Below are 16,371 nucleotides of genomic sequence, written 5' to 3' on the forward strand. Positions count from 1 at the left end.
CCTCTGCATGCATTGCTCTGAGCATTCTGAAAAACAGCGAGCTGCAGAGGTGACAATGACCGAAGTGTGAAATATTATTTTGCTGGAACAGATCATTTATTTCAATGCAAACAGTTTAAAATGTACATTTTTTTTGCATTAAAAGCAGATACTTTGATGAATACAATGCAAAGCCTTTGGTATTGCTGTTCAACAGATAAATATGAATACATGATATGGTTCCTTGTATGTTTTCTGCATATAAACACATGAATAAATTACATTTATTCACATTATGATTAGGTGAACCTGACTGTCCTGTCATGGGCCAAAACTGCAGTTTCCAAAAATAAAGCATTAAAGATTTCATAGTTTGTCGGGTGAAGAAAATGTGACCTGTCTCTGGTAATAAATTCTGTCTTTTATTCACTAATTCACACACAAATACAAAGAAAAAGAGATAGCGAAGAACTGCATACAAATGTACATAAAAGAGTTTGTGTAAAATCCATTAAAAGGCTGCAGAGAAAATATGTGGCTCTTATAATAGAAACCTTTCAAATGACGTTCTTCTGTGCAGTCTGTCTGGAAAGAAAGTAGCGGTTTATGTGAGACGCCGAATAAATAAACTTTCTGTCGAGTTAGATGAGTGGATACACGAGGGCCAATCAGAGGCCACTCAAAATCATGGCGTGCATCTTTAAACCTCATGTTAATACTCCATTAATTCACACATCCTCCTGAGAAGATGATTGATATGTTATCTGACATAAACATGTCAAGAGTAAAGAACATGACCATGTTAGAGGAGAGCAGAACAAAGAGGAGGTATCTCTTCTTAGAAAGTTATATTTTTTGGGGTCTGAAAGTGAATATTAAACAAGGTAACACTTATTCTGATGAAGTCATGATGCTTAACGCCGAGGCATGAAGGAGTAAAGTGTCTCTGATCTGCATCTTCTGTTTGAGTCCGAATGAATTCATTAAAAACATCACGAGAGGAGTAAAGAAAACATCGAAAATGAAGAGAAATAAGAAAAGCAGGTGAACCCAGAGCTCCAACACTCACATGGTGTCACACTCTTTGTGCTTTGGGCGCTTTCTTTATTATCTTCCTGGGCTGAGGAAGAGGAGGTGGCTGCTCTTCATCAATGTTGCCAGGCGGTCTGGGGGCCTGAGGGGGGAAAAGGGAGAAGGAGGAGAGCGTCAGATCGGACGCCACACTGACGTTTCGGGCAAGAGCTCCTCACCGGGACCTCCTCCTACCTGTGCAGGCCTCCGGGGGCTGGGCTGAGGGTGGGCGATGGGCTGGTCGGGGTTCCTGGGACGCTGCTGTTTGGAGCGCTGCTGGCGGGGACCGGTGTGGCCGGCCGGCTGCTGGTGGGAGTGATGATGGTGATGGTGATCTTGAGGATCGTTGTGTTGATGGTGTTTGTGCTGGTCGTTGGTCCACGCCAACCGAAGCTCTCCTTCTTCTGCCGGGTGAGAAAATAAACACCGATGGCGGGTCAGACCTGATGGTTTACATTTATCTTTCTTCAATCATAATATAAATAACACACATTTATTATCTAACAATAAATAAAAACCTCACCCTTCAGTTGCAAGCTTTTCCTCCGCTTGGTGCGGACGCAGCAAACAATAACGACGATAATCAGCAACAGAACGACGCCTGATGAGGATGAACAATGAATTTTAAAAAGGTACCGTGAGGGACTTTGAAGTGGTTATGAAACTCAGTTGCATCAAGCAGACGTACCTCCTCCGGCGCCCACAAAAATCCACGTGTTAATTCCGAGTAGTGTTTCAGGGAAGAAGAAGAAGAAGGAATCTAGAGAGGGAGAGAAGAGGTGAAGAGACACATTGATTCTGGCTATTTCACTGGTTTTGTTTGATGGGTGAATGGGCTGAAAGCAACACATAACCTGCATGACATCCGCTCATTCATTATGTCTAATACTTACCTTCAATGCAGCTTTGTTTAACAGCTTCACTGATCAGAAAGCTGACGCTGTTGGAAACCTTGCAGCTGAAGGAATCTGTTTTCACCTGCTCGGCCCGTCTTGTCAGAGTCGGACTGGTCTCCTTTTCCAACTCCTTGTTGTTCTGAAGCCACTTAATCTCGAGATCCTGGGTCTGCTGGGGGAAGAACAGTGTCACCAACGGATGGATTGGAAGGTTTTCATGAGAATATGTAACGGAGGAGAACCTGGCGGGAAACTCTGCGTTTCATTGTAATAAATCAGACGTCTTTAAGGTGTGCTCATGAGAGGAAAGTAGGCCACAGACCATCTCTACAAACACATCCTCAGCAACCTCTCTTCTCACCGTCGCTTGAACCTTGCAGGTGAACGTGACATCTTGGAGTTTCATGCATGTAGCCTTCACCACAGGCATCGGGACACGGTCTGAGTGGAGTAGATCGGACTTAGAGGTGTGCTCATTATGCAAAAACACACGTATCATTTCTGAGGATGTAGCCGCCTCTGATGCATCACAACTCACTTGAAGACAACAATAATACAAAATAAGCTACTTATAGTTCATGTGCACGAATATTTAGTTGTAACCTACCTATTACACATAAATGTTTGACGTCAAAAGGCCCTTTATTTTTTCCATCTTTATCAAGAACTTCGGGGCCGTAACTCCCAGTGTTGTTCTTGATCACATTTGTCAGCTTCAGGGATCCGTCTTCAGAAATGAGGTTCTTATTCCCTTCAAGAAATAAGCCATTTTTTCGATCTAAGATAGTTGTGCCGTTGTGCTTCCATCTCAGTCTGTATGACTTGTCCACAGCGGAGGGTATCAGCACCGTAAAGTTTGCGCCTGTTGCAACGTTAAGGCACTTTTCCTTTGAATCTTTGGAACAGAAAGAAAGAAAGGAGAAGAAACAGAGAATCAGAGGGTGAACTTAGCAAGTTCATGACAACTGATACTGTGATATTAGTTCAGTTGTTCCACATAACTAATGCAAGACTGTTCTTTTCAGATGAACCCACATCCTGAGTGCGTGGTGCCACTGCCAACCACCAACATCCCACCACCTCGTGCTTCTTTTGGCTGTTCGAGAACAAAAGAGGCAGCTCTGACGTCCAGGCCACCTGGTAGGAGTTGAGATATTTTACGGGGTAAAAAAGAAAGAACTTTGACCGGCTGCTGGTGCTGGATGAAAAGTCAGGGGGGGGGGGCCATCAAAGTCGGTGGGATTCATCCTCTGGGGACCACGCATGTGTGTGCCTTTGACAATTACAATAACAGCATATTTTATGTCAAAAATACAAAGTTGATGGACTCACAGTATGTCCAAACAACCGTTTGTCATTAGTGCGAATTGTCTTTTATTGACGTTTCAAGTCAATTAGAATAAAGTTCTTTATGTATGTTAGATGCTGATTATTGCTCCTTTGGATTTATACTTATTTATTCGTTTTTCAGTCATGTATTTATTTCTCACAGGTGTCAGAACAATTGGCCACATCACACTCTGGTGTGTGCGCTCCCTCCACGCTGTGCGTACGGGAAATATGAAACCGAGCAAAGCATATGAAATGAAACTCTCGCTTCACCTCGTCACAAAGTCTGCAGAGTGCACTGGAGATGGACGATGTGTGTGTGTGTGTGTGTGTGAGTGTGTGAGTGTGTGTTGTGTCCTGTTGTCCTTAAAAAGTCCCGCACAGGAAAAGACGCTCCCATATGTGACCCGTTTAGTGTCCAAACTTTATTTCTACGAGTTAAAGATGAAGATCAGATGAGTTTGGCTGCAATTCTGATTAATTAATATTAAGGTCATATGACAGGAAATGAATGGTTACATGCGTCACCATGTGATGAGGAAACATGTCAATATGTTCCCTTATGACTAAAAAAAAACAACCATTTGGTGGTTTTCTTTGGAGCACACATTTGAGTCACTAGTCAAGAAAGTCTTCATTTCAGCGGCAGTTAAATAATCCACCGTAAGACGTTTCTCTGCTGCCTCCTCTTAAAGATAACAGCCCGATCTAACGATTAGATATCACAAACTGCTTTAATGTAACACGACTTTAAGGTCCCATCATCCTGGGATGATGGGATTCTGCACCTCTCAGTCAGTTTCTTGGACTCAATCACGTTTCTGTATTGTGCGACTGCTGCTTCTGTAGATCACTTCTACCTTTGCTTTGCGTCGCTTCCTGTTCGTCCCCTGCAAACCTCATGTCAGACCGACGTTACCGCATCTGCTCGATGATTTATTTCTCTCTTGACTTGTGTTCGTTCGGCCGATGGAACGCACTCGTATGTGAACGCAATCTTTTCATATCATAGATGTGTCAGATCCTCAGCAGGAGTCGAACCCTCGACCCGGCCCCGTATCAGCGGCTTGAGCCAGTTTTGTGCCGCGGCGATAAATGAACTTCTTAATTTACTGATTTAGAAAACATATGGAACTAATATATTTAGTTTTCAAGCATTTCTGTTGATATAATCGTCACATTTAAAGGATTAGTCCAGTGTTACCAGATGTTTTAGGCCATTTATTGTATATTTACCATTAACGGAAATCAGTTTCTTCTTATTTTTAATCTGTTTTTCAACCTGAAATCTGATGTTATTTTAGCTTTTACAATCATGTGTTTAGCTGAACATTTATTAAATGCTTTTTTATTGAAATGCAATGATAAAAAAAACAATAGCTGAGTAGTTATTTTACAGTTTCAGCATTTTAGACAACTACAGATCATTCAGCAACTCTCAACGTGAATGAAATACTGTACTGAAATAAATCTAAATGTTTAAAATAAATCTAAATGTTTCAAATAAATCTAAATGTTTCAAATAAATCTAAATGTTTCAAATAAATCTAAATGTTTCAAATAAATCTAAATGTTTCAAATAAATCTAAATGTTTCAAATAAATATAAATGTTTCAAATAAATATAAATGTTTCAAATAAATATAAATGTTTGCTTTGGAAAAGAAGCATTCATACATTTTTGTTTGCTGAAAACACGTTAAGGAAACTCACTCAACTCAGACTCGAGTGAAAGATTAGAAAAGTAGAAAAGTTGACCCGAGAGTTCAAACATGATTCATTTTCTTTGAAAAAAATGTTTTGCTTTTAAAGATCTTGTGAAAATAAATGTTAAGAATCAGAACGGTGACAGGAAGTGCGTTTGAACTCTGCTACTAAAGGAGATCTTATGAAACGTATCCTGCTTTAATATTCAGATTGAAATCCTTAAAATGCTCCCATCATAACGTCTCCCTATACTGAGCCAGGAGTGTGTGTGTGTGTGTGTGTGTGTGTGTGTGGTTTCATTGTGCCGTACCTGTGGAGGAGATGGCGGAGCAGCAGAGCAGGAGCAGAGAGATGGCGGAGACAGCAGCCATCTTCATCACCATCCTCATCGTACAGAAAAGAAAGAACAGCCACTTTCCATTATCAAGGTTATTTCCTGTCAGAGCAGCGACATCACCTCCTTTAAGTGTGTGTGTGTCGGCATACCTCCATATATGTGTGTGTGTGTGTGTGTTTATGGTTTCTAAAGGAAGTGATCCAAGGGGCCTGATCTATTTCATTGTCTTAGAACAAAGTGAGCAAAATGTCCTATTTAGAGAGCTTTACTGCGTCAGTGACTAAAAATATAACCGTGCTCTCCAGTTAAAGATCATCAGCTGATCTCGACACAAAACACCAAACAATTACATTGTTAGGTGACAAAAAAAACAGCACAAATTGGCATCAGTTGGAAACCACTTCCTTTTGTATTTTTAAAGTCTGGGGTTAGAAGTTAAAGTGACTGCATTTGTTTTCTCACCACTTTCCATCCCTCCGTTTCTTGTCGTTTCCGAAAGCTTTAGGGAAAGAAAAGTTTTGACGTTTAGAATTAAAACTTCTTTGACAAGTTAGGTCAGTGCTCATCTCAGAAGAACACATTTGCTGTTTGTTTTGGCTGAAAAGTTGCATCATCATCAACGGCAACACTCGGTGAATCGTCCCGAAATGAGCTCATAAAAGTTTTTAACGTCTTTGATTCACTAACGACAAAACTGTTGCACATGCACATAACAATATAATGCTGATCAATCCGTACCGTAGGCTAAAAAAAACAACAGATTTGTACTTGCGTTTTGGAAGTGAGAAAGGCCTGACTGGTGAAATAAAAGACTATAAACTGGGAAGCGAGATTCCTCTTCTGTGTCGTGATTTACTGCTGTAGCTTCAGTTCACACACGCAGGAACAGAGAAACTCACCGAGGCTCTGATTGTCATTCCTGAGGTCTCACTTCCTCCTGCAGCTTTATTCTTCTTTTGGTTTTGGATTCGGACCTTGAGCTTCTTCCTGCTTGACCTGTGGGTGTGTGAGTTTGTATGCATGCATATATATATATATATATATATATGTATATATATATATGAGCATGTATACATCTGTACGAACAGTTCAAATCTGGGGTTTGACCAATATAGTCCCTTCTTTTATTCTGCAACACACGATGGACTAAGTCTGTAATCCTTTCAAAATAAATCACATTTCTGGTGCTATTTGTGGCCGGCATTTGTTATCAGTTACGACTATTAAACACATCTCGCTCCTCCACTCTCCGGCTTCCATCTCAGCGTTTGCATCACGCAGAAGCATTTTGAATCCAGACTCTAGTCTCTCCTTCTGTGGTCCTGCTCTGCTGCACTTTTCTCAATTAAAAACGCACAGTGACGCTCTGTTGGCCACAGGGCGGCGCCACCGTGCTACACCAGCATGTGTGGTTCACGATGACACAACTCAACCCCACAAATGAAACATCAGTTTAAATGTCCAAATACGAATATGTACGTCGGCAGCCGCGTGAACTAAAGTACAATTGTGTTGCCTAAAGGGTATTTGTATTATTTAGTATTATATAAATGGATTATAATGAAATACTTTGACCCTATTATAGTGACAGATGTTAACAGCAACGACTGGAAGGTTTAGATGGAAGCAGCTTCTGGTTTCCTTTGGTCCGAGCTCAGTCTGTGTAGACTGGATGGCATCCGTGCTTCATCTGAACAGACAGTACAAAGGGGGACACAGGTAGTCCCGAGTCCAGATCAGATGTTGTGGTGGAGGGAGTCAGGCGGTCTGCAGATGACCCTCTTCTGTTAAATGGGCCTTTATAAATAGAGCAGTTATTTTTCCACTGCTCTCATCCAACTCGCCTGTGTATCAGAGATACGTCAGCTTCCAATCACAGTCCTCCGCGTTAACCTCCACGACCAATCGGACGACTTCCTCATCGCATCAGAATGCCCTCAATAACTGAAGCCGGTCGGATATTTGAAGGAGACTTCGTCCAAAACAAAGTGATGTGATGAGTGAACTTTCAAATATAGTTACGTTACAGTGTTTATCAAGTAAATAAATACGTTTAGGATAAAAGGAAAGAGATACTCCCACTGTCTGCTCTCTTCTATCTTACAGGCAAACATTAAAGTACTAAAGAACTCTCCGTATAAATGAATTAAATCTGATTTACTCGCTGTTGATGACCTTCACTACTGCCTGCTGTAGTCTCCTTTGTGAGTCTGTCTATAGCCTCGATGTAACAACACAATATTGATGACACAATGGAAAGAACGCCAACTGTGCTCCAACGACGGCCAGCGATAACGTTTAGTTATGCATTTAGCACCTACGACGTACCTCCTGGAACAATGTCACTGTTCACTCACACTGTTTGTCCAGTACGGTTCTGTAAATGTCAAACGTCTGAGGTTTTTCTTTACTTTTAGGAAGCTAATATTCAGAGTTTTCAGTGTTTGTTGAGGGATAACAAACATGGACTCAACAGAATCCTGTATTTTGTTCACATCGTATCTCTGATCGAGGCCCCAGTAGATTTGGGTTTCTATTTTCAGAGGAATGAAAAGTGTGTCCAAAACTCCATGTGCACTGGATTTATGTTATTTTTAGACGCCGAGTGTCCGGAGGCATTCCGTATCGGAGCGATTGTTGCCGGGTATCTCTGGGGAACGCCGTCGTTTTAGACGTTCAAGGAGGCCCGGTTGGTTTTACGTGGCTTTATTGGAGGCGTATGACTACACATGCCTGGATTAGAGTTTACAACAGTAGCCGCTATTGTGGTCCTTAAGCAGGAGGCGTTAGCAGTCATTTGAGATTCAGCATCAGGTGTGGTGGATTTAAAATGACACGGGGAGGCAAGCTGCTGCGGATTTGTTGCGTTTCATATTTGGCGGGTTGGGTGCGCTTGATTTATGTTAGCTCGACAGATGAGGCGTGCAGGCTTTGTGGATTATTCCAGGAGATGTTAAAGGTGGATGCTTCAGTGCTGCATGTCTTGATATTAGATCAGAATGACTGCTTTAAAGGGGTTAGGGTGGTGGACTTAGATTTGTGTTATTTTATATTGGCAGCAGACTTCCTTTCGGGTTTTTCGTGGGACTTTTGATCCCTGAGGAGGAAACTCTTTCTCACTTCCTGAGCAGCTTCCCAGCAGCATGTCCTCAGCAGGCTGGATGCAGAGCGTTATGGGATTAAGTCTGAATGTCTCCGGGATGTAACATTCAACTTCTCCAACACTGTGCGAGCTTGGACTCTGTGAAAAATCCCGTCTCAAACCACCCAGAGCTCGTAGAATCTAAAACCGATTTCAGATCAATACTTTTGGCTGCAAAACAGGTTTTAGAGTCACACGTAAGGCCAAACCCATCAGTGTGCAAAACCCCTTCATCACAACAAGAACGAGCTCTTCCTCATGCGAATACTTGACTGTCAATGTCATTTATAGGAGGCAACACCTTTGTGTTACCACAGAACTCATCTGTAGAACTCGTTAAAACCAGATTATGGTGTATGTGGTCTGTGTTTCAACCACATGTTCAGCTCATTCAACTCTTAATTATCCGTTTTAACGAAGCTAAACCAGAGCTCGGTGTGTCATTTGCAGATTTTAAGGTATAAACTGTACATCATACGGTGTTTTTCCTTCATATTTAGCCCCCTGGGATGGAAAGGCTCTACGCCGTGTTGAATAAAACCAGTCCTTCACTGCCTTAAGGAACCTTTAACCCACCCGAGTCTCTAAATTAGATTTCTCTCAATTGAATCTTTGTGAAATTCTACTCGCAAACACTTTAACGTCGTTAGAGGGCGTTTCGGAGGAGGATTGTTTTTGGGGTTGTGCTTCAAAAAGCCCATATCAGATAAACCCTGCTCTTAGCCCGAGGCCTCTGGGGAGAAGCTAGTTCAGGGCTTCTCCACATAGCTGGCTATATCTGGAGAACAGAGAGAGAGAGAGAGAGAGAGAGAGAGAGAGAGAGAGAGAGAGAGAGAGAGAGAGAGAGAGAGAGAGAGAGAGAGAGAGAGAGAGAGAGAGAGAGAGAGAGAGAGAGAGAGAGAGAGAGAGAGAGAGGGAAAGGGAAGGAGAGAATGTGCGTGAAGCTGCCAACAGCAGCAGTAAGTCCTCCAGAGTAAACACAGCTGATGGGGTAAACCCCTCCTCACCCCTAAAGTGCCCTTTCTCTCCCTCGCTCTCTCTCTCATCGTCTATCTACGAGCTACAAGCAATATATATACGACGATTACATCAACAAAAACGACAAAGAGGGATTTAAAAGCATAATCAGCGCAGGTGTCGTCGGCTCTCGCGCAGCCCGATTAGAATGTAACACTATAGTTCCAGTTGGAGGATGAAAGGAGAGGAGGGTAGCTCAGGACATTTGTAAGTGAATATATCCTCAACGCTTCCTTCCGTCGAGTCACAGCCGACACGTAGAGCCAAACATTCCCAGTGTGTTTACGATATACGGCGGAGTAATGTGTGGCCAACTGTCTGTGACCCCGAGGCGGCATCGTTTAGTTCCTTCCGTGCATACAGCGTCATCGTATTTTAAAAACATCTGTGCAGTAATTTGGTGTTTAATAAGCCTTCACACTCTTCGTCTACTTGATTTTACTGTCCAAGCGGTACCTGAAGCAACTGAATACCCAATTCTCAAGTTTATCCCCGACAGGCCGGATCAGGGCTCCTGTAAATAGCAGATTATCTTCCTCTGAGCACACTTGACTTATGGCGACTCTAAAGGAGGCGACTCCGTTGTTAATCATGAGATTAGAGCCGAAACAGCAGCGGCGTTGACACGTCTGTGGTTTGATTCCCACTGTTAGATTTGAACTTGTCTTGAGCTTGGCCTGTGAGCAGTAAATGTCCCCACAGTGATGGAGAATAATCCTCCGGTGTGTGAACACGAGAACATGGCCAGAGGCAAGTCACGGGGGTTTTTGGGGGGTTTTTCATGCTCGTGGTCTTTACCTCTTTGTTCAGGAGAACAAATCTCCCTCTCTTGTGACAGCAGACACGCTTTTCTCCCGCCGTGGTTTTGTTCTCTCTCTCTCTCTCTCTCTCTCTCTCTCTGTCTCTCTCTCTCTCTCTCTCTCTCTCTCTGTCTCTCTCTCTCTCTCTGGTCTTCGGTCTCTCACCATGTAAGGCTGCAGAGCTGAACGGCTCCTGGGACAGAAAAAAAAGAAAACATGGTGGAACATTTTTTTAATAATTCAGCTGGAAATAAAAAGCGGTGTGTTTGCGTAGATAAAACTGGATCATTGAGACAACCAACAGTCCAGATATACTACACTACACATATATTTCTGACCATGTTGTCAGACAAAGTTGACCTATTTTCTTTGTAATAAAGGCCAACGTTAGGACTGTAACTACACTTAAGAGAAGACGTCATGCTGCCGTCCCTACAAATAATAGCAAACAGACCCACTGGCTCTGTTTGCTCCAGGGAATAGCTGAGAAAGAAGAACTTTTTTTAAAGGTACTGATACAGAACTCGTAAACACTGTAACGACCTCCAGAGGGATGAATCCTGACGAAATGTCACAACAGCAGACCTTTTGTTTATGGCATTGTATTTTTAACCGATCCGTCTTTCTCTTTGTCTTCCCCTCGGTAGATTTGACGTCTCGTCTCATCCCCCCCTTGCTAATAACTCATAATATTATTCTTCGTTGCCACTTCAAATGTTTATGAAGCGCATGGTCTGCTTGCTTTAATACCCTCGAGTGTCCTTCCCCAGCCTTCCCAGAGGGCCGAATCATCCGTTTCCTCTTATCTTAATAACAGTCGTCATGAAGGTGACGGACATATCTGCTCGTAGTCTATCTGTGTATCCGGCGGTGGAGAAGCAGCCTGCCCGGTACATGACACACGGCCTGTTTACATGCACACGCTCTCCTTTTAAGGCAGATGCAAAGCTTTCTGGGCCGCGGCAGGAGGGGTTATTTTTACTTTTTCCGGACTATATTTTTCATTTTTTAAAGGGCTTGTCTCTTTTGATTCCTCCCAAGCGGAGGATGCTGTCCAGGACTTCACGCACAAACTCTGGCAAAGACCCAGAATGAGTTGTTTAAACCCCAAAATATGCTTTAACCTATGTCCATAATATCAGTCGGTATGTCACAAGTCATATTTCATGTTGAAGGATGGCAGTAATGAGCAGATGGGATAAGCAGACTAGTTTTCATGGTTTCTGTGACACAGTAAATCGTTGCCAACAAGCAGACAAATCTATTATTTATTCTCCAAAGGCAGCAAAAATAAAAGATGTGTGGATGTTGTTACATTGGTGAATTAATACCTTTGCATTTAGAAAACAAGGCTATTATTTCAGGGTCCCAAAGGATCAATCCCCCAGACTCACGGCCTGCTCGGTCACGGCCAAGCTGTATATTTAGAGGCGCCATCAGCTGCTCGGTGCGTCCGTCAGCTGCCCGTCAGGACGATGGAGACAATAGGGTCGTCCAGCCACCACGTTTGATCGGAGGCCAGACTGCGAGCTCGCTCTGGAATGCCAACGCGGGTGAAGCCGTCCATCAGGCCGAGGAGGCAGGAAGCGCACAGAGCGGGACGAGCACGCTGCCTGATATAAACCGACATTTTAAATAAACAACAATATTAGACCTGCTTAGAGTTGAGCAATGCTTGATTTTTAGTGAGTTCGTTTCTGCGAAAAAGTGCCAAAAAAGAATCTGTTTAATACAGACGTACGATATCCGATAGTATTTGTGAATGAAATGTTAACAGATTCAAATTATTTATATAATTTGACATAATTACAAGTGCATTTAGACCTTCTATCGGACAACTTTTAGATTTTAGGATTTAAATGGGAATTCTTAAACTAAAGTGAGAAGAGTGGCGCAGCACATATAACTCACCAGACATGGTGTCCCCACTCTCTTTACACCGTTTCTAGGATGTCCTGCCTCTCTCTCTCTCTCTCTCTCTCTGCCTCTCTCTCTCTCTCTCTCTCTCTCTCTGTGTTTACAGCCTTGCAGAGCGCTGCATATCTGACATTTCTCTCTCAAACTCCAGCCGGCTCTGTCCTCATCTGAAAGGTAAGACCCAGCATCCTCCACAGAAACAGCTGCTCTTCGCTTTCATTTCTACAGTAGATGTGGAGATACTGACGATAAAATAACGCTGAGAATTCATCTGGACTAGAAGAGTCATTCTAAAGCATTAAGTGTTGTTATTTCTAGTGGATTAAATGACCATGACACTGCTTCTCGAGGAGCCCTGAAGGCTTCCTGAAGTTTCATTTATTAATCAGAGTGACTGTGAGGCTAACAGTATGTTATGTGTTAAGATACGCAGGCAAACTGTATGAATCCTGTCTTCTTATAAAAAAAAGTCATTGTTCACATAGAGTGTGGGGGGGACTGAACCTCCCAGAGGGATAAACACTCATCTCCACTTGGAACATTCCCATCCAAAGCACATGATGTGCTTTTAGAGATGTCATAGTTTAACTTTACAGGAGCCTGCGTTAACAAGATCATAATCATAAACTAATGTGTAATAATACTCCTCTCCTTAATCTTCTGTCACAACAATATCTTATCATATTTTAAATGATGAGCAGATGTGCGACGCGTGTATCTGTCTAACCTACTTTTTACTCCTCGATTATTTTCGAAGATGATGAGCCACAAGTTGCCAAAGACACCGCAGCTATTTTGAGAACAGAAAAGTGTTGATCTCGAGGAATTAGAGCAAGAGATGTCAAAAAAAAAAAGAGAGAGAAAAGAGACATTATTGGTGGATTGTGGAGATGCCTGGGTGTGTTTCCTGTCAACATTGAACTTCTCCTTTGTGGAAATGAGGATTACTTGCACGGTAGAAGATCGACAGCTCGTCTTCTGGCATGAAAGTGACTGACAGTCGGCACTCGGCACATAATGATGCGCAGACAAGCGGAGGATAGCGCGGAGCACCAGTCACTCACGTGTTGTCAGGCTTTGAGCTGCAGATTCACAACCTTAATGCCAAAGCGTCAAAGGTCAAAGTGCTGGCAGCACAAATGAAAGCTTTATTTATGACCTGATGTGTTGATTGATTCAGGGATTACTGATATGTTTCAGGTCCAGTATGAGCTGTTGTTACGATCGTTCAGCCACAGATGAAGTTCCTCTAATGGCCACTAGATGGTGGAAATTTCATCCGAAAATATTGATTATGCCAGGTTTTAAGCCCCAGTGTCTTTAGTTTGGTTCGTATATTACAGTGAAACAAAATACTTTAATCTTTTACAAGAACGATTTGAATTAATTTCCTTCGCATCTGATTGGACCGCTAAAAAGTGGAAAAGTGAAACCGTCCTACAGAGGAGAAAACAGGGATTTAATGGGGAATTTGGTGTAATAAATACTCTGATACTGACTTTTTTTTTACAAATAATTGGCATATAACAAGTGATAAATTAACACTTAACACAGGGACACAGGATTAGACTCAGTAGACAGATAGAAAGTCTCGAGAACACAAACATTCAGCGGCCGTCTTTCCTGAAGCTTCATTCCTAATAAAATTTACGTAATTATTTTCTTCCACCGAGACCAGGAATGTGTCGGCTTTATATATTCAATTCAAACTAAGCCTCTAAATGCAGGTAATTTAAGGCGACACTCTGTCCTACATGCACGGAGGCTGTGTACGTCTTCAGGGCTCAGAAATCAAACCTCAAAAAAGCTCCTGCTGTCAGACACTTCAGTCGGGTCAGAAGGTCTCAGAGCAGACTGACGCTCTTATGGAGGTATCTCATGGGGTATGAGGGTGTGTGTGTGTGTGTGTGTGTGTGTAAGGTGCTAACATGTCAAGTGATAAGTGGTGCCTCAGAGGAAGATTACGGGTGGCAGAAACAAAAGTGAAATGATAAAAATAGAAGTGTTGATTTGTCGGGCTGAAATGACTCCTGTTATCTGGTACACTGAAAGAGGAAATAGCAATCCAAAATGGCCACTTTGTTTACGGGACAAACCTCAGCACACAGGACACATCTACAACAACAGACATCTCTCATAACAAGGCTGCAGGAATCCAAAGCTGTCCGTGCGACGTTCTCCGCTTTTGTGTCACAATAAAACACAGCGGGACTTTTAATCTCTTAACCTTTTCCTTACTTTCTTGTGTTCCAGCAGCAGGTAGGAGACCAGAGAAGAGGCCTCTGTCTTTGTTGTGTCACCAGGACTGAACCGGTTTCAGGCCAGGCTGCCTCAAAACACCTGACCCGAGCTCGTCTCCAGGCCACCAGCTCCCTGAACCTCACCTTCCTCCCAAAAAAACCAGCGCTGACCAGCTCCGTCCCGGCTCCACTCGGCCCGAACAGGCCCCAGCAGCCTGACCCCCTCCCTCCCTCTCTCGTCTACCCAGCCGATCACAATCTAGCCGGCCCGCTTTTCTCCATGGAGCGCGTTCAGCACATGACCAAGTCGGCCATCCGCCGAGCCTCCATGATCGAGGTGAACCCGCAGGCCAAGAGGAACCTGCAGGAGCTGTTCGTCAACTTCACCCTCATCCTCATCTGCCTGCTGCTCATCTACATCATCGTCCTGCTGAGCAGCTGAGAGCAGCAGAGCCGGAGGGAGTCGGGTTTGGCTGAGATATGGGCTCTTTCTTTATTTCGTTGATACAGGTCGTATTTCTAATTAAGCAATAATAACATCCCCATATATCAGCCGAACCCTGCCTGACAACAGCTGAAAACAACAATGGTCTCTCAGATTTTTTCCATCAGAGCTGATCGGGGATCAGCTTTCTTTCTCTCTCTCTCTCTCTCGTATATATCTGCTCTGATCGTCTCCTGCTTCACTAACAATAGCTGCAATGTGCAAAATACTGAAGTATATCAATGCATCGCTGCTGTTTAATTTACATTTCCCATGAGCACAGTTGCTTCCTGCAGCAGATAAAGATGCTGAGAGCATCTTTAACCTTTAGGCAGCTTACCTGCAGGTGTGTCCGATGGGCTACATGCACATATAATGCACTATATGTATATGCAATGCTTTATTTGGGCTTCAGAGATTAATGTACATCTGTTATGAAGTGTGCAAAGAGCTGACCTGGCAGTTTATCAGAGGGACACTTTGCATGGTGTGATTTAACTTAATGACGTTTTCTGACTTTAAGCTGTTATTGACTAATGCTGACTTTTTTGTTTTTTGGTTAGTTACAGCACGTGCAATGTTTTGACAAGTTACCACATTTACATGTAATTTATCTTCACTATATTAGCCGTGGCTGAAAATGTAAAAAATGTAAACTGGTTTTGTTCTTCTATGTCTGTTTGGAAGATTGTACCACCTGACTTTAACTCTATGGAACAGAGAAATTGCATGTCAATGAAATTAAAGTGATTCTCCTGCTGCAAGTGTGGAAACGAGTTTTATTAAAGCAGCTTCAGAGGATAACTGACCAGTTTATATTTAATTTGATGAAACTAAAAATACAAGGTTAACGTCCTGGCTTCATTAATTCATATTGACTCACCAAGCTGCCTTGATTGGAGAAGAGATGACAAAAGAAAACTCCATAAAAGGCTCCAAAACTTCTCCAGCGGGCTGAATATCTTCTTCTTCTTGAGGTTTTCTTCATCAATTCAATATTAAAATGACAGTTCATTCATAAAACACGGTGTTACCTCAAAGTTTACAACAACACCACCGTGTTTCTAGAAAGTAGCAGCCGGTAAGTGTTAGCTTCCTCACAATTAGCAGAAATGTGATTGGTTAATTTGTCGGTAAAGGGAGCGCCAATCACAGAGCTCCCTGACATGTTTTTCTTTCTTACCTAGCAACTAGCCTTACCTTGGATTCTGATTGGTTATTTCTTTTCTTGCCTGTGCTCGAGTTTTATAAAAAATACCCATGAAATAAATCCTGAAATAAATAAATAAAGCAAAAAATAATAATTATTATAAATAATAATAATAATATAAAATGTCAATACACATTTATTTACTTTCAGGGACTTTTGTTTCATAATGCTACTTATATAAAAAAAATGTGGCATTATGAAATAAAAGTTACATTTATTTATGAATGTCCTCATTTATTTATT

The 16,371-nt window shown here is 42.4% G+C and overlaps 2 protein-coding genes across 2 annotated transcripts; one reads left to right on the forward strand and one right to left on the reverse strand.

Annotated features, from left to right (window-relative positions):
- Positions 1-87: 87 nt before the first annotated feature.
- cd2 (CD2 molecule) lies at positions 88-5,397 on the reverse strand. Its single transcript, XM_079185846.1, has 8 exons — positions 5,292-5,397; positions 2,554-2,841; positions 2,308-2,387; positions 1,944-2,115; positions 1,739-1,810; positions 1,574-1,651; positions 1,246-1,454; positions 88-1,153 (listed from the first exon to the last, which is right to left on the reverse strand). The coding sequence occupies exons 1-8, from the start codon at positions 5,368-5,370 to the stop codon at positions 1,055-1,057; spliced, it is 1,077 nt and encodes a 358-aa protein (XP_079041972.1). The 5' UTR covers positions 5,371-5,397; the 3' UTR covers positions 88-1,054.
- Positions 5,398-14,451: 9,054 nt separating this feature from the next.
- On the forward strand, positions 14,452-15,677 carry pln2 (phospholamban 2). The gene has a single exon (XM_079185851.1). The coding sequence runs from the start codon at positions 14,715-14,717 to the stop codon at positions 14,874-14,876; it is 162 nt and encodes a 53-aa protein (XP_079041977.1). The 5' UTR covers positions 14,452-14,714; the 3' UTR covers positions 14,877-15,677.
- The last annotated feature ends 694 nt before the right edge of the window (positions 15,678-16,371 follow it).

Source organism: Pholis gunnellus (genome assembly GCF_910591455.1).
Source record: "Pholis gunnellus genome assembly, chromosome: 24".
Classification (NCBI taxonomy): Eukaryota; Metazoa; Chordata; class Actinopteri; order Perciformes; family Pholidae; genus Pholis; species Pholis gunnellus.

Bases quoted from the DNA above. Each gene is read 5' to 3' on its own strand.
- cd2 (XM_079185846.1), bottom strand. From the start codon at position 5,370: ATGAGGATGGTGATGAAGATGGCTGCTGTCTCCGCCATCTCTCTGCTC. The intron at 2,388-2,553 runs GTAGGTTACAAC...TACTCCACTCAG, and splicing joins CAAACATTTATGTGTAATAG to ACCGTGTCCCGATGCCTGTG. The intron at 1,811-1,943 runs GTAAGTATTAGA...CTCCCTCTCTAG, and splicing joins TAAACAAAGCTGCATTGAAG to ATTCCTTCTTCTTCTTCTTC.
- pln2 (XM_079185851.1), top strand. From the start codon at position 14,715: ATGGAGCGCGTTCAGCACATGACCAAGTCGGCCATCCGCCGAGCCTCC.